Source organism: Myxocyprinus asiaticus, chromosome 6 (genome assembly GCF_019703515.2).
Source record: "Myxocyprinus asiaticus isolate MX2 ecotype Aquarium Trade chromosome 6, UBuf_Myxa_2, whole genome shotgun sequence".
Taxonomy (NCBI): domain Eukaryota; kingdom Metazoa; phylum Chordata; class Actinopteri; order Cypriniformes; family Catostomidae; genus Myxocyprinus; species Myxocyprinus asiaticus.
Window position 1 is genome coordinate 26,155,446 of NC_059349.1, and position 25,634 is coordinate 26,181,079.

The window sequence follows — 25,634 nt, forward strand, 5'->3', positions numbered from 1 at the left end:
CACACCAGAGCCGGGCCACGGGGGCGGGCTGCGGCGGAGCCGGTGTTGTTGCTGCAGGAGGACACCCTTGGCGACGAGCAGACAGGGTGCATGGTCTTAAGCCGTGCCGGGGCAGGATATGTTGTAAAACCTCCATCTGCTTCTTCACCATCGAGAACTGCTGGGCAAAGTCCTCGACGGCGTCGCCAAACAGATCCAACCTGGGAAATGAGGGCGTCAAGGAACCGTGCCTTGTCCGCTTCTCCCATCTCGACCAAGTTGAGCCAAAGGTGGTGCTCCTGGACCACCAGGGTGGACATCGCCTGCCCGAGAGACCACGGCATGTCCTTCGTCACCCGGAGAGCGAGGTCGGTCACCGAGCACAGTTCCTGCATCAATCCCGGGTCAGAACTACCCTCGTGCAGTTCTTTTAGCACCTTGACTTGGTGTACTTGCAGGAGAGCCATGGCGTGCAGGGTGGAGGCGGCTTGTCCAGCAGCACTGTAGGCTCTAGCTGTCAGGGATGACGTAAACCTACAGGCCCTGGATGGGAGTCTCGGGCGCCCATGCCAGGTGGTGGTGCTCTGCGGACACAAGTGCACCGCAAGCACCTTGTCCACCTGGGGGATCACCGAATACCCCCATCGAGGGTAGTGAGAGAAGGGGAGCTGAAAGACCGGGACCGGGCAGTAAAGGGTGCCTCCCACGATCTTGTCAGCTCCTCATGCACTTCCGGGAATAAAGAAACGGGGGCAGGGTGTGGCCGTGGCGGTGCCCCGTGCCCAGGAACCGATCGTCGAGCCACGAGGGTTCAGGGGAGAGTGGAGGGTTCCACTCTAGCCCGACACTCATGGCCACCCGGGAAAGCACGTCCATCATTTCTGTGTCGCGTGAGGCTGGGCGACCGTTCCCAAAGGAGGAAACCGAACCGAAGCCTCTGCGTCAGACTGGATGAGCCCACTCTCCGATGCTGCTCTCGATAACTCATTGTCTTCCGGAGCTCCGAACGAGAAGTCGAACTTGCGCTGAGACGAGCCGCCGGTCTCGTGCTAGAGCCCGATCGGGGCAGGCGAGCGTGCTGGGGAATAGGAGGTCCGTGGGGGGGATACCCGGCGGAGGTGGTCCCATTGATATCCCCAAATCACACCCAGTGCTAACCGACTTGGCCTCAAACCCGTAGGTTGAAGGACCGGTGCGGGGAGCTGCCGGGGTGGCTTGCTTTCTTACCATCCACGAACGATGTCTCCGCATGGGCAGTGCCCAGACACGTAAGACAGCGATCGTGGCCGTCGGAAGCGGAGAGATAACGACCGCAACCAGGAATAACACACAAACGGAAAGGCATTTTTAAAAAGATGCGTCTTTAAAAAGACGTTCCATGTGTGCCACTCTTTCAGAAAGAAAATATCCTCTTTTAGAATATACAATTTTAAATGATCTGCCGAAGCGCACAGGGACGTTCTCTGCAAACCACAGATGCAGAGGGGGAGAAGCCGCTGAAATGCGCCGTAAGATCCAGCAGAGAGAGGTGAATGAACTCAGCGGATGAATTCAGCTCAATGAATAGAACCGCTCGGCAGAAAATCTGAATGAGTGGTTGCATACCAGCTCCTTTTATACCCGTATGTCCGGGGGAGTGGCATGCAAATTCCACTCGCCAATTCTCATTGGCCTTTTTTCAAAAAAGCAGAGGTGTTTGGGGCTCCCAAGAGTGACCCCTAGTGTCACTACATCGACACAACGTCGAGTGAGTGACAGATAGGGAACAACTTCATTCCGACTACTTTCAACTTGAAAAGTTCTGTCACAGAGAAAATAGCAAGAAAGGCATGTTTTGGGGGCAACATCACTAAATATTTTTAAATATTATGTACAGTTTAGTTTTGCCTCTTAAAATTTTGCAAAAGGCCAATATCAATTTGTTGGACATGACTAAATATAACTAGATGCCTCTCTGTTTAGTTCAGGTTTAAAATTGCTTTGTTGTCCAACTTTCATTTATGGAGTTGAAAGTGGAATTTATAATTAATTCTCACCTCTTTATTTAGTGCCTTCTCTTCTCTGCTCACTGTGTATAATTTTTAAAGGGATAGTTCACCCAAAAATGAAAATTCTGGCATGACTTACTCAACCTCATGTTGTTTCAAACCAGTATGGTTCTCTTTCTTCCATGAAACACATAATGAGATTTTAGTCTCAGTCACTATTCAATTTCATTTCTTTTTTCCCCACTTTTTTTTTCTCCATTCAATGAAAGTGAATGATGACTGAGGCTAACATTCTAAATGAGAGTGAGTAAATTATGACAGAACTTTAATTTTGGGTGAACAAAAATGTAAATTCTCTCATCATTTACTCACCCTCATGTCATCCCAGATGTGTGACTTTCTGCCTTCTGCAGAACACAAACTAAGTATTTTAGAAAAATATTTCTGTAGGTCCATACAATGCAAGTGAATGGTGACCAGACATTTTGAGCTCCAAAAATCACATAAAGGTATCATAAAAGTAATCCATACGACTTAAGTGGTTAAATCCATTCATTGTTCTTCTCAGTCTTCTGAGAGTGCCACAGCAACCCAGCGTCGCCCTCCAGTGCCAAAGGCTAAAGCTGCATCTACTACCAACTCTAAAAATGGCACTTGCACCCCAGCAACGACCACCTCCGCCCGACACACCTCTGGTGAGTTTTACTGGAATCAAGAGACTTAAGTTAAGGATTCAGTGATATACGTAAATGCAAAATTATGTAACGACATGCAAATTTCCATAACTTCATTTGATTCCATGTTTTCACAGCTACAAAGACTGAAAACCAAGCTGGAGATGTGAAAAAGACAAGTGCAAAGACAGCATCAGGTGAGAATATCATCCTTACAGTATCTATAGAAATACTTTAAATAGATCATTATTTTTGAGTATACCAAGATTACATAGTAAATTAAATAACATGACATTTTAAAGGTCCAAGTGATGATATCTATTATTATGTATCAGATTGCTTTACCAATAAGATATGTATTAAGAATCTTTGTTAACATCTGCTTTATTTTTTCTGCTTGTGGCGACATATTTTATTATCTCATGTTTCCACTAAAATATTTTCTTTGCTTTATTCTCATTAAAACTCTGTTAATGTTATATTATAACATTAATGTTATCTAATGTTATGTTATATAAAAGTTATATTCCGTCAGTCATATACTAAAGCTATACTTTCATACATAAATGAAAAGAGACTTAAATTACTACAACAGAACAACAGAATAAAATAAAATAAATATTCAATCAAATATAATGCAACACAATTATACAAAAACCTTTATAGACTTTCTAATAAGTTTAGTAACTTAATGGTATTCTTACTCTTCATAAATCAAAGATCTAAAAATGTTTAATTTCTCTTCATTTAAAACAAATTTGAAAACTTGTGTAAAGAATTTTTTTAGGATGCAGTTTATGTTATGCAGTTTAAAATATATTCGTTTTCTTTATTCTTCATGATAACCCTAAACAATATGTCTTTACTTTTCTAACATAGGCACTTAAAACAACATCAGGGTTGTCACCTTAAATGTCCAAAACAAAAGAGATCCAACAGTGGAGAGATCCACTTTATAGTGGTCAGCAAAGATGCTTATGTGCTAATAAAGGTGCTTACTTGTCAGCAGATTTTACTGAATGCTGCTTTGATGAGGATTTAAAGTGCAGAATGAGAAGTTTACCACTACCGTTTCATGAAAACACAGCTGTTCTGAGCTAATACACACCGACTTGTTCATTTGGTTGTCATTAAATCTGAAGCTGCTGACATAGTCAGGGATAGACTTACTCATAATGCACTGTCTCATACCATCACACTGATGCAGATTTAACTTTCATAGTCTATCTCCCTCTCTCTTTTCCCATCTGTACATCCCTCTTTACACAATAGCCTAAAATATTATATCTCAGATGATGGCTTGGTACTTTAGTGGTGGCTTAGGATGAAAAAATATTCATACTGTAAGATCAGTAATAACAACCCTGCTGAAATTTCCATGCTGATCTAGGCTGGTTAATACTGGTTTGATGCAGGTCTAGCTGGTGGATCAGCATGTTGCACACCAGCAAAACTTACCTGGTTATGCAGGTCAAGCAATAAATTCTGGTTCAGCTGGATAAAAGACTAGTTGGGGTACCAGCACACCAGCATCCCATTCTGGAGATCATTATCCAAAACACAGCATATGCTAGTGGCCAGTCTTTCTGTTTTTTTTTTCCAGCATGGAAGGTTTGCCAATATCTGTGACCTTCCATGCATTCTGTGTATAAAATCTCCTAGATAATGAACTTCCTAGCCTATTGTTATTGATGTGCTGTTTATCGCTGCAATAAACGTTTTTTGGTCCTCTTGACCCCTTTTTGGGATACAGATGCAAAACACAGTAACTACACATTATGTCATTATGTCTCTTAAAGGTGTTGTAAGTGATTTTTTTTATCAAATGACATGCAGAAATGCACTTCTGAAGGCTTTTTTGCCCATCAATCATTGTGCGCTCCGCCCTCCATCTGCTCCATCTCTGATTTCAACGGTCTCCAAGTGTGTCTGTGTGAGCATGCACATGTTTTTGGAGTGTGGGGGTGTGGCTAATTCAATGGCTAAAGTCTGGTGGATAGGGATGCACCATTGTATCGGCCGCCAATATTTATCAGCCAGTTATTGACCAAATTAAAACCATCAGCAAATCGGTTATGAAACATCGATGGTTCATTTATGATTAATTTTCAACACACTTTGTAAAAACTCTTTGAATTCAAATGCACAATTCAGAAATCACTGAATGTAGAAGGGTTGGCACTCCTAAGAAACTTTTTCTCAGTCTCACATTAATGAGGAAAAACCGTTGTTGCAGACGTGACAGTTGTGAAAGCGTTACTTACCCATACATGATGAGGGAAAACCATCCAAAACACTTTGAAACCAGCCTACTTTGACTTCTGTGACATTAGTATGGTATCCATTAAGGCTGCAGGATTGATTGAGTTAAGACTGAAATCGTAATATGGTCTTGCGTGATTACAAAATCTTGAAAGGTTGCGTTAAAAATAGACTGCAATCAGCATTTCAGTCAGCATTGTGTAAGCAAGTGGTGCCCTCTAGCAGTCTGGATGGCATTACCCATTATCCATTACACCACAATAGAACTTAAAAGGGCATTTTGTTCCTTTGATAACTTTTTATTTTTCCATGATGTGGTTAACATTTCTGTAGAATTGCCCAACATATGCATACAATGAATTTGTGATTTTCTATTATATACCGTACAAACATGTAAAATGTGAGTACTGTTGTTTTGAGCTGCAAAAACAGAAGTGCAAAAATGTTTTAGAAGTACAAAATCACTTTTTTGTAGTTTTATAAATATTATTTTCACATCATTCCTCATGCTATGATATTTAGTATATGTATATATATATATATATATATATATATATATATATATTATCATCTATTTATCTTTCATTGTAGCTCTCTTTAAAATGTTGGCCTGTCTCCCAATCCATGTTCAATGGAAATTATTTATTGTTAGAACAAAAGCTTTTGTACCTCTTTGTACATTTATAAAACATAATTAATGTGCAAAAACAGTGATCTGATGAAAAAAGGAAAGTGACAAAATATCAGTATCAGCCAATAGTATTGGTATCAGCCAAAACATTTCATAACATAGCATCCCTACTGGTGGAATTTCCAGAATGGCTAAATTTGCCAACATCACCTTTTAAGGCTAATTCATACTGCCCCCAAAAAACATCAACAAACACCAACATTTCCAGCATTCTAAAGCTGTTGAATATCATTGTCACACTGCCCCAACAAACACCAACAGGTGAACACACTTATCCAACAAAACCCAACAACCATGTTTGTTGACGTTATTTGGACAGTGTAAATTAGCCTTTATACTATGATCTGTACTGTGACAGACAGGTTTATCTAAACTATGCTGAGATTCAGAGAAAAACTAGTGGAAATTGCATTAACCACAAAATTCACAATAAAAACCAAGTAACTTTGAAGCCATTTCTTTAAATTTTCAGTGTTGGAAAAGTTAATTTTATAGGGCAGCTCTTATCTTTGGCTATATTCTCTGCATCCTGTGTTTTAAATCAGCAGCACATACGGTGTAACTCCCTTAACATAAATTTTCCTGTTTTGGTTTATATCTTCACAGTTAAAACTACCCCAAGAACAGCTCGCACGCCAACCTCTGCTAATGCCACCAGCACGGCACACACCAATGGGACCCCGACCCCTCGTTCCTCCCGCATCACCAAACCCCCAGTGCCCAAGCAGACTCCCTTGGAGAGGAAGCCCCCTGTGCCTCGGGCCCCCCGGAATGTCCGGCCCACCAATGCACCCCTGCCTGATCTGAAAAACGTGTGCTCCAAGATCGGTTCCACAGATAACATGAAGTACCAGCCTGGTGGAGGAAAGGTGAGTTGTCTTTTGGAGGCATTGGCTCAGGATAGAACCAAGAGCATTTGCATGTGTGCAAGGAATATAATAATCTGTGCATTAGCGGCACATTTAAAATAAGCACTTAACCTCATGATTTCCTTTACAGATTTAGATTCAGTTTGATGCATTGTGCGGAAACACGTGGTCATAATATCGCACTTTTTTCACTACTGTGATTAAGCACATTCTGTTATAGAATTCCTAACTTTTGTTATAGTTGCTTCTCATACGTACATCAATGCTGGTTAGTGTACTGTAAATGCCATTATTCATCTGATTGAACCATAATCTTCAATCAGTTTTACCCCATCTACTGAGTCCATGGATACACGCCTTTCAGCATCAACATTCTTTAGTCTCATGTAGCCTGACTTTTGAGTGAAGGTATAAAGTATGGTCCAGATTGTGGATTATTCTGGCCTTGAAAAAAAAATCTGAATGTCTTTGATGCCACTAAACTGGAAAACTTTGGCAATACCCATCACCCCAAAATAAATAATTTCCTATCAGAGGATTCCAAAAAGGTTTTTTTTCTTATGAAAATTACAGCCTGTCTGTAATTCACATGGTATATGGTCAACTTGAGGTCACAGTGCATTATTTAAATTCAAATGTCTGTTTATGAAACCTCCCACTAATATAAAGACTCCACTCTGTGTTTTACATTCTTTGATATTTAAAGATTAACGGTGCCATAAATCATTAATAGACCAGACTTACATAGAACAGAAATATGTCACCTATTTCTCCCTTCACACTCATGACACAAGAAAAGACAGGTGATTCTCCCAGAGTCGTTGAACTTTAGTCTAAGTAATCTTAGCTTACTGACTCACAGCTTCCTCCATAATTTTGCACCTATACTTCCCTCCCATCATCCCCCTGCTGGGATGTGCTACCCTGGGCTGATCTTTCTGTACCCTGTCCCTGCACTCCACTGACTAAAGGGGTGCTTGTCTCCTCAGGTCTCTGCAGCCCAGGGCAAGACTGATGCTCTGCCAAAGACCAGCCAGGGCAAAGTGAGTCCCTCCCAATGACATCACCCTGACTCGCTGCCTCAGTATCACTCTTTCTCTCTCCTGGTCTTACTCTCACTTTCTTTCCAATGATCATCAGATTACTTGTTTAACCCATATTCTTATGTGTACACAGAATCACCACAACACTCGCACAAAGACAGAGTATGTTTGATCTGCAATAATTTAAACTGGTGTTCTGAATGATGTACATAAACATGTCCACATACACATATTAGAGAAATGTCATTAGATTGATGCAACCCTCCCCCTGTATGTCCTTTTTGGATTTAACACTTTACCATTCTGTCTCTTAGTAGTTCACCTGTGAACACATAATTCTGCTACTCTTTGTGGGATATTCGTAGTCTGATTTGTCTTTTGTTATGAGTTTAATTTCATTATTTTCATTTTTGTTGTTGTAGATAAGCCTGAGCTCTGCACTAACCACCTCCAAAACAAACACAAGCCAACACTGCATGTTGTACAGACTTAGCAATAGTACTACTGACACTTGCTAGCACACTTAATTTCTTACCCTTCAATAGAGCTGTTTAGTGGTGATGTCAATTTGTAGGCCAACCCGGAAGGCTAGTTTACCATGGGTTCCCTCAGGAATATCCTATGGGTTTTTATAATGGCATTTTTGGATTTATGAGTAAAATAATGTCTTTAAGCAACTTCCACGTTTTGTTCTACAACATAAATTATAGACAGTCATACTTCAGATGTGAATTTTGCTGTGTTTAAAAAAAAAAAAAAGAATGTTGTTAACCAGTTGCTAAACAAGGACTACGACTGTTGTCGATTTCATCAAGCACATGCACTTACATGCTTGTGGTATTTGTAGTCCTTATTTAGCAACATGTTAGCAATATGCTTTAAAAAAAAAAACAACAACAACAAAAACAGTGGCTTCAAAATTAATGTTTGATGTATGACTGTAATTTACTGTATTTTCTAGAACAAAATGAAAATGTTTTTATCTACAAAGTCTCTTCCAGTAATTTTAACCACAGACCTTATTTTACACACGAATCCAAAACTGCCATTTAAAAAAACCGAATGGAAATAAAAAGGTCCATGGCTCGAAAATGCTAATTGTCTTTCGGGCTTTTGGACACAACCTATATAGTTCTGTTTCATTGGATTATTGTATTAATGTAGAAGCACTTTTAATAAAAACAAATCTGCTTTTCAAAGGCACATACAGTATAATATGTGCTATTATCTCACCTTTCTTGCAGCTTTTCACACAGGAGTCTGTGGCTAATCTTGGGGTATACTATATAGCATGCAGTGGAGAATGGAACTACATTCTTTTTTAAATATTCGGGAACACTTTACAATAAGGTTCCATTTGTAAACACTAGTTAACAACATTAGTGAACATGATCTAACAATGAACAATACTTTTACAGCATGTATGAACCTTAATTAATGTTAATTTCAACATATAGTAATACATTTTTAAAATCGAAAGTTGTATTTATTCACATGAGTAAACGCACTATGAACTAACATGAACTAACAATGAACAATTGTATTTTTATTTACTAACATTAACAAAGATTAATAAATGCTGTAAAAACATATTGTTCATTGTTAGTTGATACCTAATGCATTAGGCTATCTAATGTTATCTAATGCATTAACCTTATTGTAAAGTGTTACAAAATATTCTTACACAAAATGTGGACAAAAATTAACTTTATTAATTGCATAAATTGACTTAAAAGTCCTGCTTAGTTGTGTACAAATTGACTATAATTATATAAATAGTAAGCTTACATAGTAACACAGAAAATGCCTTTCTCAACCTTTCTTTGAGCACCCCTTAAATGATAACAAAATGTGTTTTAGGTCCCAAGACCACCTACAGCCTCCCGTCTTTGTGTACTGAGAATATGTGCCTCTGTATATCCGTTACTCTATCATCTATTTATACTGTTCCATATTATCCAGCAGCGCTTTGCATGGTAATTCCGAAGTACGCTTTAGAGCTACTGATGTTTCTTTGCTGCTTAATGTAAAACAATTTGTAAGCATGTAGCATAAATCATCATGGTCATGTTTTTCTTTTTCTTTTTTTTTTTCTTTTTTGCATAACCTTTGAGCTATGCAGTAAACTCTTAATTTATGTTTGCTTTTCCTTACAGCTGGTCAAATGAAACTGTGCTAACTATACCCCCTCTAGTATTCTAGCAGTAACCTGAGATTAACATGATAAAATGTTTCAGAGAGAGTGTTCTTGGCCTACTTTTACTCTGTCCCAACAAATAAATGAGTCACACAAAGAAATTCTACACAAAACAGTACGTCACACACTGAACATTATTTGGGTCTACCCGAAGTCTTCCACCTGGAATTAAGCTATGATTTACTGTAAGCAAAACATTGTTGTATAAAAGCAATCACAGTCACAGTCATGCTGTTGTGCTGAATATCAATCAGCATGACTGTGATTACCTGTGGCCTTGTGCCAACAACTGAATCTCAGCAGGGTTGACATTACGTGGAACAACAAATTTTGCTTGCATCATATTGCTTTTTATACAACAGTTTTATAAACAAGAAATTAATATAGAGTAACTTACATTTTAGACACAATTTGACCAGCTATGTTATTTATTTTTGATCCATGCAGGGGAATAGTTCCAAAAGAAGCCAAAGCAGGATCAAATATTGCAACGTCCTGTCTGAAACACCGCTAACACAGACATGCGAGGCAAAAATTCAAATAATGTAAATAAGTAATTAGATTATTAAAACTCTTACACCTACCTGATATGAACACGTTGTGTCGATGTAGTGACACTAGGGGTCACTCTTGGGAGAACAACACCTCTGATCTTTGATAAAAGGCCAATGAAAATTGGCGAGTGGTATTTGCATACCACTCCCCCAGACATACAGGTATAAAAGGAGCTTGTATGCAACCACTCATTCAGATTTTCTCTTCGGAGCCGAACGGTCGATGTTCACTGAGCTGAATTCCACGACTGTTCATTCAACTCTGCTGGATCTGATGGCACATTTCAGCGGCTTCTCCCACCTCTGCACTGGTGCACTGCAGAGAATGCCCCTGGGCGCTTCGGCAGAAATAAAAAAGTATATTTCTCTAAAAGAGCGGCACACACGGAATGTCTTTTTAAAGACGCGTCTTTTTAAAGATGACTTTCTGTTTGTGTGTTATTCCTGGTTGTGGTTGTTATCTCTCGCCTTCTGATGGCCACGATCGCTGTCTTTCGTGTCTGGGCGCTACCCATGCGGAGACAATGTTCGTGGATGGATCATGTACTCACTGCGAGAACATGACCATGGCAACGTTGTGGTCGTGGCTTGCCTTTGTAGGAAAGCAATCCACCCCATGAGGCCAGTGCGGCTAGCACTGGGGTGATTTGGGGACCCCAATGGGACCACCTCCGCCGGGTATCCCCCCACGAACCTCCCATTCCCCAGCACGCTCGTCTGCCCCGATCGGGCTTCCAGATAAGTCTGCTGGCTCGTCTCACAGCGAGTTCAACCTCTTGTTCGGAGCCCGCGAAGGTGATGAGCTCTCGAGCGCAACATCGGAGAGCGGGCTCATCCAGTCGGACACGGAAGCCTCAGCTGGGCTCCCCCCCTCGGGTACGGTCGCCCAGTCACAGGCTGACATGGAGATGACGGACATACTTTCCCACGAGCCCAGGAACCAATCATCAAGCCGCGAGCGTTCAGGGGAGAGTGGAGGGTTCCACTCTAGCCCGACGCTTGCGGCTCTGATTGGTTCCTGGGCTCACGGTGCCGCTCACAGCCACGCCCCGCCCCAGTTCCTTTCTTCCCGGAAGTGCACGAGGAGCTGACAAGGTCGTGGGAGGCACCTTTTACTGCCCGGTCCTGATCTTTCAGCTCCCCCGCCCTCACTACCCTCGATGGTGGGGCGGCCAGGGGCTATTCGGCGATTCCCCTGGTGGATAAGGTGCTCGCGGTGCACCTATGCCCACAGAGCGCCGCCACCTGGCACGGGCGCCCAAAGTTCCCGTCCAAGGCCTGTAGGTTTATGTCGTCCCTGACGACCAAAGCCTACAGTGCCGCTGGACAAGCCGCCTCCACCCTGCACGCCATGGCTCTCCTGCAAGTCCACTAAGCCAAGGTGCTAAAGGAACTGCACGAGGGTAGTTCCACCCCGGGATTGATGCAGGAGCTGCGCTCTGGGACCGACCTCGCTCTCCGGGCGACAAAGGTCACGGCACCATCTCTCGGGCGGGCGATGTCCACCTTGGTGGTCCAGGAGCGCCACCTTTGGCTCAACCTGGTCGAGATGGGAGAGGTCGACAAGGCATGGTTCCTTGGTGCCCCCATTTCCCAGGTTGGCCTGTTCGGCGACACCGTCGAGGACTTTGCTCAGCAGTTCTCGGTGGTGAAGCAGCAGACGGAGGCTATCCAGCACATCCTGCCCCGGCGTGGCTCAAGATCCTGCACCCCACCTGTTTGTTGCCAAGGGCGTCCTCCTGCAGTGACTGCACCGGCTCTGCCGCAGCCTGCCCCCACGGCCCGGCTCCGGCGTGGAGCCCACCGCAGGAAGCAGATGCCACCCGTCTCACAGCCGGCTGCCAAGAACCCGCGAAAGGCTTCGAAGCGCCCCTGAGACGGGCGACCCAGGGACGACGAAAGCCGCTGCTCTGGAGCTGGTAAGCAGACCACTCCATCCCCCGGTGGAGGGCCGGGAGGAGAATCTTTTGTTGCCTTTTCATTTAATTTCGCTGCATGCCCAAGTGGCTGCGGTACCCAAGAGTTCAGCAAAAGAGCAGTTTCCTTGTTCCCTGGGTCACATACCTGGTGCGCATGGCTGTCATCATGACCACTGTCCACCATTCCATTTTGGCAGGTTTGGTGCACCAGCGGCGTTCTCCCCGCCCCTGTGCGCCCAGCTGTGGCACAAATCCACCCCCGATGTGACGGTCTCCATGGGTCACGAGGACAGGCCTCTTCCTCCCCTGTCCCAGGCTGTTCCGGGGGTGGTCACAAGGAGCCAGATAAGTGCTTCGATGTCCCTGAACTCAGCACGGCCACAACACGGCGTGGCACCTCAGGCTCCGCCCCGCCGCGAGGCCCCACCTGCCGGTACATCTGACGAGATTGTCCCCTTGGTCCCCCTCGCCCAGAGCTTGGATGCGTGGCTTGCGCTTTCCAACCTGTCGAGATGGCTGGTCCGGACCGTCCGACTCGGCTATGCGATTCAGTTCGCCAGGCGCCCGCCCAGGTTCAGTGGCGTCCACTTCACCTCAGTGAAGGGCGAGAATGCTGTTACCTTGCACGCGGAGATTGCTACCCTCCTTCGGAAGGGTGCAATAGAGACTGTCCCTCCGGCCGAGATGAAGAAGTGGTTTTACAGCCCCTACTTCATTGTACCAAAGAAAGGCGGTGGGTTGCGGCCAATCTTGGACCTGCGAGTACTGAACCAGGCTTTACACAGACTCCCGTTCTAGATGCTGATGCAAAAACACATTCTAGCGAGCGTCCGGCATCAAGATTGGTTAGGACGCGTACTTCCACATCTCGATTCTACCTCAACACAGACCCTTCCTGTGGTTTGCATTCGAGGGTCGGGCGTATCAGTACAAGCTCCTTCCTTTCGGCCTGTCCTTGTCCCCTCGCATCTTCACGAAGGTCGCAGAGGCAACCCTTGCCCCGTTAAGGGAAGTGGGCATTTGCATCCTGAACTATCTCGACGATTGGCTAATCCTAGCTCACTCTCGAGATGTGTTGTGTGCACACAGGGACCTGGTGCTCTCGCACCTCAGCCGACTAGGGCTTCGGGTCAACTGGGGAAAGAGCAAGCTCCTCCCGGTTCAGAGCATCTCTTTTCTCAGCTTGGAGTTGGACTCAGTCTTGTTGACGACGCGCCTCACTAACGAGCTCGTGCAGTCAGTGCTGACCTGTTTCAAGGCGTTCAGACAGAAGACAACGGTTCCACTGAAAAAGTTTTAGAGGCTCCTGGGGCATATGGCATCCTCAGCGGTGGCCACTCCGCTCGGGTTGATGCATATGAGACCGCTTCAGCACTGGCTCCAGATTCAAGTCCCGAGATGGGAATGGCGCCGCGGGACACATCGCGTGGCCATCACGCCGGTCTGTCACCGCCTCTTCAGCCCTTGGACCGACCTCACATTTCTATGGGCAGGCGTTCCCCTAGAGCAGGTCTCCAGGCGCGTCGTGGTTACGACAGATGCCTCCAAAATGGGCTGGGGTGCTGCATGCAACGGGCACACAGCCGCCGGCTCCTGGACGGGCCTGCGGCTACATTGGCACATCAACTGCCTCGAGTTGCTGGCAAACCTGCAGAGGTTTCGGCCGTTGATCCAGGGCAAGCATGTATTAGTTCGGACAGACAACACGGCAATGGTAGCATATATCATCCGTCAATGCGGTCTACGCTCCTGTTGTATGTCACAACTCACCCGCCGTCTCCTCCTCTGGAGTAAGCAGCATCTCAAGTCGCTGCGAGCCACTCACATCCGGGCAACCTCAACACTGCAGTGGACACGCTGTCGTGGCAGGTTACCCTCAGGGGAGAGTGGAGACTCCACCCTCAGGTGGTCCAGCTGATTTGGAGTCAATTCGGGCAGGCACAGTTAGACCTGTTCACTTCCCAAGAATCATCCCACTGCCCGCTCTGGTACGCCCTGACCGAGGCACCTCTCAGTATAGACGTGCTGGCACACAGCTGGCCCCCTGGACTTCGCAAATATGTGTTTCCCCCAGTGAGTCTACTTGCACAGACCCTGTGCAAGGTCAGGAAGGACGAGGAGCAGGTCGTCCTGGTAGTACCCTACTGGCCCACCCAGATGTGGTTCTTGGACCTCACGCTCCTCGCGACAGCCCCCCCTGGCGAATTCCCCTGAGGAAGGACCTTCTTTCTCAGGGACGGGGCACCATCTGGCACCCACGACCAGACCTCTGGAATCTCCATGTCTGGCCCCTGGACGGGACGCGGAAGACTAAAGTGGCCTACCACCCAACGGTGGTAGACACATTCACTCAGGTTAGGGCCCCCTCTACGAGGCGCCTGTATGCCTTGAAGTGGCGTCTGTTCGCTAAGTGGTGTTCTTCCCGACACGAAGACCCCCAGAGATGCGCAGTCGGATCAGTGCTTTCCTTCCTGCAGGAGAGGTTGGAAGGGTGGCTATCCCCCTCCACCTTGAAGGTGTATGTAGCCGCTATAGCGGCACACCATGACACAGTGGATGGTAAGTCCATAGGGAAGCACGACCTGATCATCAGGTTCCTGAGAGGCGCCAGGAGGCTGAATCCCTTCAGACTGCACCTCATTCCCACATGGGACCTCTCTGTAGTTCTTCAGGGTCTACGGAGAGCCCCCTTTGAGCCCCTGCAGTCAGCTGAGCTTAAGGTACTCTCTTTAAAGACTGCCCTCCTGACTACGCTCACTTCCATCAAGAGGGTAGGAGACCTGCAAGCGTTCTCTGTCAGCGAAACATGCCTGGAGTTCGGTCCGGGCTACTCTCACGTGATCCTGAGACCCCGACCGGGCTATGTGCCCAAAGTTCCCACGACCCCTTTTAGGGATCAGGTGGTGAACTTGCAAGCGCTGCCACAGGAGGAGGCAGACCCAGCCCTGACATTGCTGTGTCCGGTGCACGCTTTACGCATCTATTTGGATCGCACGCAGAGCTTTAGAGTCTCTGAGCAACTCTTTGTCTGCTTTGGTGGACAGCAGAAATGAAGCGATGTCTCCAAGCAGAGGATCGCCCACTGTGTCATTGAACTCCATAACAATGGCATATCACACCCAGGACGTGCCGCCCCTGGCAGGGCTACGAGCCCATTCTACCAGGAGTGTGGCGGCTTCCTGGGCCTTGACTGGTGGCGCCTCTCTTACAGACATTTGCAGAGCAGCGGCCTGGGCAACACCCAACACCTTTGCGAGGTTCTACAATCTGCGGGTGGAACCGGTTTCATCCCGTGTAGTGGCAGGCACAAGCAGGTAAGTCCGGGACAGCTGGCCAGGTGTATCGCTTGTGCATAGCACCTTTCACCTCCCCTGAGCTGAAGACGTGCGCTGTTGACTCCCAGTAGTGTTCACAAACTGTGTTCCCTGGATGATTTCCTCCAAGCCCTGTGGCAGACGAGTTTGCGGAGAAACTCGCTGCCGGCTCAGTACATGTGCTAACTAAGCCCTGTACTGGGGTAGGTGCTCCGCATGTGTTGGTTCCCCATAGGTAACCCCATGCGACGTATATCTTCCGCTAATTCATTTCCCTGTTGGTAAACTGCGTCTTCCTTGGGCAGAGGCCCATCTGCCCCAGTCACCATGTTTGTAGAAACTCCTCCCCCGTAGGGTAGGACCTACCATGGGACTTCTCCACATGACATATTTCCGACAAAGCTCGGCAAGACCATGTGACGTATTTCCACTCAAAAAAAAAACTACATCGACACAACGTCTTGTTCCCTCCATCAGGGAACAGAGGTTACGCAAGTAACCAGGATGATTTTGTTTTTTCAGTGACATTGTGCTATTCTTTAATTTAAATTTATAGTAGAACAACATTGTTGAACACACTCTGTGCTATTTGCCTTCAGAGCTTCTGTGTCTGCATCTGCTTTGCATGTGTAATTGCAGAATAACCTATGACCCTGTATCCTCTGTGCTGTTGTGCTGTGTTCAGGTTCAAATAGTCCACAAAAAGCTGGACTTCAGCCATGTCACATCCCGATGTGGCTCCAAAGACAATATCAAGCATGTTCCGGGTGGAGGGAATGTAAGTTAGCAGTGTAATATGGCCTTAAAGGGTCAATTCAGCCCAAAATGAAAATTCTATTAACATTTACTCTCCTTCAAGTTTTTTCCAAACCCATGTTATTTTCTTTCTTCTGTGGAACACAAAAGTAGATGGTAGACAGAATGAGAGCCTCATTTACCATTCACTTTCATTGTATGGAAACAAGATGCAATGAAAATGAATGGTGACTGAGACTAACATAGATGCATAACATCTCTTTTTGTGTTTCATGGAAGAAAGAAAGTCTTGCGGGTTTGGAACAATATAAGGATGTATAAATGATAACTGTATTTTTGTTTTTGGGTGAACTAACCCTTTAACACCTTTGTCTGTTACAAGCACTAACCTGATCCTCTTTTACATCTTTCTCTATCAACTGATGACACTCTCATATAACAAGATCAGTATATAATGACAGAACCTTGAGCTAGTTTGACATGTCTTTCAACTGCTCTTTGAGTCAGAAACAATGACACTTCAATCTAACACCTCTTTTTTTCTTGGTCTCCAGGTTCAGATTCTAAACAAAAAGGTTGACTTGAACAAAGTGAGCTCAAAATGTGGATTCAAAGACAACATAAAGCACAAGCCAGGTAGGAGACCACTGGATCACCGTAAATGTTGTCTATTACTGTAAATCCAATCTCTTTGTGAGTACATATAATGTGACTGATTACTTTTCTCCCTCAGGTGCTGATGTGAAGATTGAATCTCATAATGTGAACATCAAGGCCAAAGTGGGATCACTGGACAATGTAGGCCATGAACCAGGAAGTGACAACGTCAAGGTTGTAAATGACTGGCAATAACCAGCAATATTGCATATTAGAAATTTGCACCCCTCTTTTTCCTGAGGTGTTTCAGATTTGAAAGAGAAACCAAAAGGTTTTCATCCATTTTAAAGAATCAATTTTAAATATATGCAGTGTATGTTTTAACAAAAGCAGTGGGGTACAATGGGCTAAAGGCACACCTCAATGAAAATTTGCTTCTTCTTTTTTTTCCTTTTCTTTTTTTTTACAAAGTGTTTGAAAGATTGAAAAAAAAAAATGTGGTGAGGGAGCCTTTTATACCACATTTGGTTTAAAAGGCCCCCGGGGGGGGTGTGATATTGTGTACATTTAGGGACAATAGTTATAGGGCAAAATTGGTCAACTTAGGCCTTGAACAAAACTAAAAATTACAAGTCTTTCGTCTCAAAATAAATGCGATAATTTAAGGGAATCTCATTAGCTACATACATTTGAAAAATTATTAAATATTAGATTCAAATGACCTCAGAATCAAATTTTAGACATTGCACGCAAAGATCTCATGGATCAATAATATTTTGCAGTGTATAGTGACAAACAGGTGTTAAGGGAAGTACTGTGGTTGTTTTTGTTGCTGTTTAGTGTTTTGGGTGAAAATAAAATCAAAAGTGCCTTTTACCCTGAGAGGCTTTTATCCCCACTGTACCCTACATTATACGGGCCAGGTGTCCACTGAGAAACAAGTGGATGGATTAATGTATAGACAAATGTAAATGCAATAATTCCTCACCCACATGCCAAAGAGAATATGAGCAGGAAAAACTGTAAGGAAACTCCCCTCAGCATATGGAAAATTGCTTAGGTTCATGGTGTCTCACATGACTGAGCACCCCTCTCACCAAAGTACAAAAGTTCTTTAGTCTGTGTGCTTGTTACAGTGTACATGTACAGTATATATTTTTTACTTGTTTATGGACACTTTAAAGTTCATTCATTTAAAAAGCTTTGCATTGTCCTTTGATATTTCTTCTGGTGGATGAATGTTGCAAAATCACCACCTCAACCTACCAGCTATGCCAAATGCATGCAAATATGACAGACACTCTGAAATGCAATAGTTCATGTAGTATTAAGAATATGCTTCTCTGACTAATCTTGAAACTGTAGTATATATTTGAGTTCTAGTTTTAATACAGTTGTGTAAATATAAATACTAATGCTAATAATATAATTTATAAGCCATGTCTATATGCAGTCTATATCTTGTGTACTTTTTCAACACTTGTATAGAAAGTATTCATTTTTATTGTGTTAACCCCTCACACCATTTGTTAAGGGAAAGTTCACCCCAAAAATGAAAATTCTGTCATCATTTACTCACCCTAATGTTATTTCAAACCTGCATGACTTTCTTTTTGCCATGAAAGTTACTGTAAAATAAGTCACTTCAGTCACCTTTCACTTTCATTGCATCTTTTTAAAATTCAGCGGAAGTGAATAGTTACTGAAGCTGTCATTCTACCTAACATTTCCTTTTGAACTCCACAGAAGAAAGAAAGAAGAAAGGCATATGGGTTTGGAACAAAATAAGGGTGAACTATCCTTATAGGAGTTCACACTGTATGTTTTTTTTTGTGTTTTACGTCTCCTCTTGCATACATCTCTTACACACATTTGCTCAATCTGTTTCCAGGCTGAGGGGGTTCAACCGAAATCTGAGGGAAGCCCATCTCCCCCTACTGTCTCTCTGCCCTCTCAGGCAGGCAATGGGGAAAAGGAGAAAGGGCTGAAGGAGAGCTCTCCTGCTCTCGCACCCTCTTTGGGAGAGGGATCCCAGGACATCCAGGGCCTGGACAAACACATCCCTGGGACAAGTAAGTGCAAACTAGGAACCCTCAACCCTTATGTATGCCTCCTTATATTTAGTATATGAGGCCGGAGAGATGTAATATTGTATATAGTGAGAACAAATTCAGTTAGGGAGGCATATCTTCATTTCTTGTTTGAAATGTCAACAGTTTTGAATATTCTGAAGTTGAGGCCATTGTCACAACTTTTTATTTTGTCTCTTCTCATTGCCTCTTCTGCTTTTCCATTCTCTTTCACCACTTTCTATGTTTGGTATTTTTCTAAATGGTTAATCCACTTTTAATTCTTCTCTTTCATTTTTTTGCCACCAGATTGAGTCTTACAAGCTGAGCTTTCGTGAGAATGCACGGGGTCGCAAGGACCACGGCACTAAAATCATCCCCTGGTCCCCCCTGAGTGGCAGCCACCCCCACCCACATCGCAGCACCTTTCTCAGTGTTTCTCTGGGGTCCGCCTTGTCCTCACACTCAACCCAGCTTGTCCCATTCTCTCAGCCATGAGATGGGTGCAAACCAGTACACTAGGAGAAGGACTTTTAACATGGCCTGTCCCTTTAAAATTTGTCTTCTCATTACCGCAATCGTTAGAGTCTTCCCATTATTACAGTTTTCTTTGTTTTTCTTGCTGGGAGAGCACCCATGTTTGTGAAAGGGCAAGGCTCTGGCTTTATTTACAATGCACCTGTTTAAATGCAGGATTTGGTTTGAGGCTAGATTTGAGGTGGTCTTCACATAGTTGGAGAAGGAGTTAAGATGGTGTGGATCATGCACCCTCTTAATCATCATGATGATCATGACAATTCAGCCACTGGATTAGCTCCTAGTGTCATCTTTGTTAGGACCACAAAGTGTATCTTTCTAGACTTACTACTAGCCAGTGCTATCCCTGAGACAGACCCAAGTTTAGAGGCAACACCATCTTCTAACCTCTGCCTATAATTTGGCAGTAGATGTTCTCCAATGGGAACCCCAGAATTCACTCGAGATGTAGCTTGTTACATCAAATATTATTAATTAATGATAGTATGTGGGGCTGTCTTAAATCCCAGTTAACAGGGATGAATCAGCCATCAACCATCCATCATCCAGTTGCTTCCTTTGCTTCACTGACCATGTCCTGTTCTCTTCACAAGAATTCTAAACCCTCGTCCCCCCAGTATTTAAAAGAGCACTTAATCATTTGAAACTCATAGGCTGTTCGAACAATAGCACATTAACATCTTCAGTGATTTTGCTGTATCGTGTTTGCATAAATTACTGTAACGATGAGCTGTATCATTATGAATTCTAACCATCTGATTGCATCTTCCTCTTTCCATTTCTCTCTTGTATGCTAAAAGAACACAAAATCCTCTAACACATAACATACATGTACTACAGCATGATACAGTAAGAGTAAAGGCAGTGGCACCCAAAATAAACAGACGGGATGGTGAGGAATAGAGGGAGGGATAAAGAAAGATGGAAGGTGTGGTAAAATGCAATGTCAGAAACAAAGTTCATATGGAAATGTGTTTACAGTCCATACACAGGTCATGATTACTTGCTCAAAGGTCCAAGTCATCCTTCACTTTAAATTAAGTCTTGTTCAATACAGTAGAAGACTTTTGCACTAAACAAATGAACTGGAATGTGCGAGGGCCCATTACATAAAACACTGTAACACTAAATGTATCCTAAATAATCATTAGAAAACAATCGATTTCCCAATTATTTATGCAGTGGCAATTGATGAATTGTTGTTTAGAGATTACTATATCATCCTACATAGTAAGAAATGTTATCTGATTTTCTTACCAAGTGATGTATAACCATAAATTAGTGAGCTTTTTTGGAAGTAGTTAAAGCCCATACAGTAGTTTCCTCTTCAAACCTACTATCGTAGGGCAGCTTTTGTAACACTCTTGGCTAGTGACACCGTTTAAAGTTTTAAAGGTGAATTTGTGGGCACTTTGTTGATAGTTATTACTTTAGATATGTATAGCTGCACAATGCCTGCATATAAAATATAAACAACTTGATGTTGTTGATCAAAAGTTTATGTTTGTACACAGGGTTTGGTTCACTTAATGTTGTGACATATTTAACATTTTTCTTCACTGTTATTTAACAGTGATATCATGGTATTGAACATGGTTACATTTGTAGCATTAAAGATTCTAAGAGGCCCACTTGAAACTAAACAACCGAGGCCAGTAAGTATTGAATTATGCAAATATCCTATAAAAGAATGAATTAATGAGCATTTAAAATGCACTTTTATGGTGGATGTTTTATACTGCAAAGACAGTGATTTGATTGACTGTACACATTTTCCCAAATTTCCCAAATTCAAAACTTCAAATCAAGTCTCTGTATATTATAAAGTAGTCTGTAAAAACAGTATGTACGAGTGTGAGGCAGTGTGTTCAGTGTATAGAGCAGTTACGCTTGGCCAAATGGTCCTGTCTGCAGTTCCTTCTGTGATTAGTGTGTACTGTTCAGGGGCTGTGCCAGTAAACTTCAGTGTTGTACTCTTGAAACAGTGATCGTAACCTTTCATGCCTTCAGTCAGCTCTATTTTGTCTATAAATCATTTCCATAATGAATGATCACCCCCCACAGTGTTAGTACACTGTTCACGTCCCCGCACAAATCCACACAAAGCAGTTCTTTACATACTGTACACGTTTCACAGTTTATGTCCCATAGGGGAAAAACACTTCTTAATTGGGTTGTGTAGAGAAGCAAAGTGAAGATTTTGCATCTATGAATATTTCTCCGAACAGTATTTTAGACTTAAGTGAGACTACCTTTAAAAAAAAAAAAAAAAAAAGAAGGGCTGGCAAACAAGAATGTTTTTAAAATGTAGTGAATTCAGGAAGAAAATAATATATATTATGTGTGTAACTTTTTCTCTTTGTTGTCACCCACCAGTCAAATACAAAATTCAATGTAATCAATAGGAGGAGAGGAGTGTGATCGATTTTGACTGAGGGAAGAAAGCACAGCAGGGCTCTGATAATTCATGTATGTCCTTCGGTGTAGATATAGCACAACATTCTGATAATGACTTGAGAGGCCGGACACAAGAGGCAGAAAGTGGGTTGAGAGGTTAGAGGTAAACCGTAACCACGGGAACAATTGTTCCTCCCACAAACTGCACCTGACTCATAGACCTTGAATATTGTTTGAATATCCACGCCCCACATCTGTGTGAAACTAACTGTATCTGTTAGGCTAATTGGCATGTTTAAAAGTAGATAGAGCACTCCAAATTAGGCAGCAAAGGACCCCCCTAGTGTGTTTGTTAGGACTCACAATGTGTGTACTTCCCCATAGAACACACCAAAAGAGCATGTGTGTCCAAAGAACGATGGACTATAGACATCAGTCTTAAATTGAATTTATTTTCTCCCTCTGAATTCAGATGTATTTTTTGGTATGAAAGAGATCTTCATTGTGATTAATTGTTAACTAGTGATGTGGATATTTAATCGTGAATAAAAAAAAATAGATGAGCAAAAAAAGTATTTCTTTCTCTCTTTTCAGAAATGATTACATATTTATGAAAGCCCTTAACTGCACTGCGGGGGAAAAAAAAAAGAAAAAAAAAATGTTTTTCTTTTTTAGCTGTCTGTGCCTTCCTGGGCCAGTGGTCTACTAATTTTTTTTCTCAAAAAGTTTTTTTATTTGTCTCTCTCAAAATATTTTTCTCTCTCTCTCAAAAAAAATAAAAAAACACAATCTCTAAGAAAATAAATAAATAAATAAATTTCTCCTCTACAAAATTGTTTTTTTTTTTCCAAAAAAAATTATCTCCAAAAAAAAAAAAAAAAAAAAAACATTTTCTCTCCCCCAAAATTTAAAACACTTACACATTCTCATTTTCCATATTGTGTTCTAGCAGCATGTGGTCAAACATCTCATAAAAGAAGTCAGGGGAGGAAAATCACTATAAGCAAAGACGCAGCTATCACAGGAATATAGAAGCGGAGATTTAATTACTAATTACCTACAGGTGGTGAGACAAGTGGATGGTGAAAACTCATTATGTCATCGCCTAGGTGAAAATTCTCAACACAAATAATCAAATACAAACTTGAAATGTCCAGAAAAGCAGGTTTATTGGCACATTTGAAAAATATCTCAGAGATCTGCACAGCAAAGTCATAAGAATAAAGGAACGCACACACATAATTCTCCCAGAACTGTGTGACGCACTGTTGCTCCCGGACACGAGTAGTTCTTTAGAGCAGTGGTTCTAGTGATTCAACTGGTTTTGCTTTGAGTCCCAGATTTCACACTGGACATCAAGTGCAAAAGTACAACACCTGAATTTAATGGATCCTGTATGCATGGGTCACATTTTCTTTTAAATTGCATAGATTTGTTCATGATTTTCAAGTATAAATGTGACATTTTTTGTTGTTGATGTCAAAAACAAAAGTTCTCTCCCCCTTTTAAAAGTTGATGAGCATATTTATTTATATGAGCCAACTATATTTATTACACAGTTTATTTCCTAATATTAAGCATCATTCTAACGGAACATAGGCTATTACACGGAAAACTTTATTCATATGTCATTGCACTGTATATCTAAGGTCCTAAAGCCCTTACTTGACCTTAGATATACAGTGCAAAGACATATGAGCACAGGTTACTGTTACTACTGTAAAATCACGAAAACGTTTTTGTAAGGGTGGTGATGAGCAATTTTAAAAGAAAAACAACAACTTTATTTTGACGCATAACAGTGTTGAGAGAACTTTTGTTTTTGACATCAACAACAAAAATAATGTCACATTTATACTTGAAAATCATGAACAAAACTATGCATGCAGGATCCATTAAATTCAGGTGTTGTACTTTTGCACTTGATGTCCAGTGTGAAATCTGGGACTCAAAGCAAAACCAGTTGAATCACTAGAACCACTGCTCTAAAGAACTACTCGTGTCCGGGAGCAACAGTGCGTCACACAGTTCTGGGAGCATTATGTGTGTGCATTGCTTTATTCTTATGACTTTGCCGTGCAGATCTCTGAGATATATTATTTGTGTTGAGAATTTTCACCTAGGCGATGACGTAATGAGTTTTCGCCACCACTTGTCTCACCACCTGTAGGTAATTAGTAATTAAATCTCCGCTTCTATATTCCTGTGATAGCTGCGTCTTTGCTTATAGTGATTTTCCTCCCCTGACTTCTTTTATGAGATGTTTGACCACATGCTGCTGGAATACAGTATGGAGCTGGAAGTGTTTTAATGGGCACACCATCCTGGTAGCATATATCCAAAAGCAACCCACATTATTATACGATTATTAAGATCTAACAATTTGCTTTGCAAACAGATTTTCACCTGTATTTCATGATCTCATGTTGTTGAGTTTCGATTGTGATGAAGTTCCAATGTAAATAAATCTGCACGACTTTACTTTTGTAAAACGTTCCAGCAATGTATGCATTATTTTATTCGTCCAGACATTATAACATTACTTACAACAAGATTAACATTACCAGTTGTACACACATCACAACAAAAGAACAGGCATTGCCTACGTTGCAATATTTAAGAGACGCAAAGTTCTCAGTGCATTTAACATTTAACAGACCAAGGTCAACCATAAAGCCAGACGATGATTTAACATGAAGCGTGCACCATTTCCTCAAGTAGCTAATTGTTAGCTAGCAAGAATAAAAAAAAATCTCCTGTGTTGCCTTTTGAGGGGGGAAAAAAAAATTGGGAGAGAATTCTTTTTCTGAGAAACCAAAAAACGTTTCTGAGAGAAACTTTTTTCTTCTTCTTCCTTTTTGGGGGGGTGGGAGAGAAAACATTGCTTTGAGAAAAAAAATTAAAATAATAATATATACAGGTGCATCTCAAATTAGAATGTCGTGGAAAAGTTCATTTATTTCAGTAATTCAACTCAAATTGTGAAACTCGTGTATTAAATAAATTCAATGCACACAGACTGAAGTAGTTTAAGTCTTTGGTTCTTTTAATTGTGATGATTTTGGCTCACATTTAACAAAAACCCACCAATTCACTATCTCAAAAAATTAGAATACATCATAAGACCAATAAAAAAAACATTTTTAGTGAATTGTTGGCCTTCTGGAAAGTATGTTCATTTACTGTATATGTACTCAATACTTGGTAGGGGCTCCTTTTGCTTTAATTACTGCCTCAGTTCGGCATGGCATGGGGGTGATCAGTTTGTGGCACTACTGAGGTGGTATGGAAGCCCAGGTTTCTTTGACAGTGGCCTTCAGCTCATCTGCATTTTTTGGTCTCTTGTTTCTCATTTTCCTCTTGACAATACCCCATAGATTCTCTATGGGGTTCAGGTCTGGTGAGTTTGCTGGCCAGTCAAGCACACCAACACCATGGTCATTTAACCAACTTTTGGTGCTTTTGGCAGCGTGGGCAGGTGCCAAATCCTGCTGGAAAATGAAATCAGCATCTTTAAAAAGCTGGTCAGCAGAAGGAAGCATGAAGTGCTCCAAAATTTTTTGGTAAACGGGTGCAGTGACTTTGGTTTTCAAAAAACACAATGGACCAACACCAACAGATGACATTGCACCCCAAATCATCACAGACTGTGGAAACTTAACACTGGACTTCAAGCAACTTGGGCTATGAGCTTCTCCACCCTTCCTCCAGACTCTAGGACCTTGGTTTCCAAATGAAATACAAAACTTGCTCTCATCTGAAAAGAGGACTTTGGAACACTGGGCAAT

General features: G+C 42.5%; 1 protein-coding gene across 6 annotated transcripts in view; it reads left to right on the forward strand.

The window, feature by feature from the left end:
* LOC127442838 (microtubule-associated protein 4-like) overlaps positions 1-22,520 on the forward strand; it is a 76,112-nt gene extending 53,592 nt beyond the window's left edge. For 3 of the 6 annotated variants that reach the window (XM_051701061.1, XM_051701058.1, XM_051701059.1), the window contains 9 exons: positions 2,536-2,662; positions 2,779-2,838; positions 6,201-6,463; positions 7,453-7,506; positions 16,176-16,268; positions 16,801-16,882; positions 16,980-17,077; positions 18,735-18,915; positions 19,222-22,520. In XM_051701061.1, coding sequence (XP_051557021.1) covers positions 2,536-2,662; positions 2,779-2,838; positions 6,201-6,463; positions 7,453-7,506; positions 16,176-16,268; positions 16,801-16,882; positions 16,980-17,077; positions 18,735-18,915; positions 19,222-19,226 — 963 coding nt within the window. In that variant the 3' untranslated portion in view covers positions 19,227-22,520. The remainder of the gene's footprint in view (positions 1-2,535; positions 2,663-2,778; positions 2,839-6,200; positions 6,464-7,452; positions 7,507-16,175; positions 16,269-16,800; positions 16,883-16,979; positions 17,078-18,734; positions 18,916-19,221) is intronic. The other 3 variants (XM_051701063.1, XM_051701062.1, XM_051701060.1) reach the window with 3 other exon arrangements.
* The last annotated feature ends 3,114 nt before the right edge of the window (positions 22,521-25,634 follow it).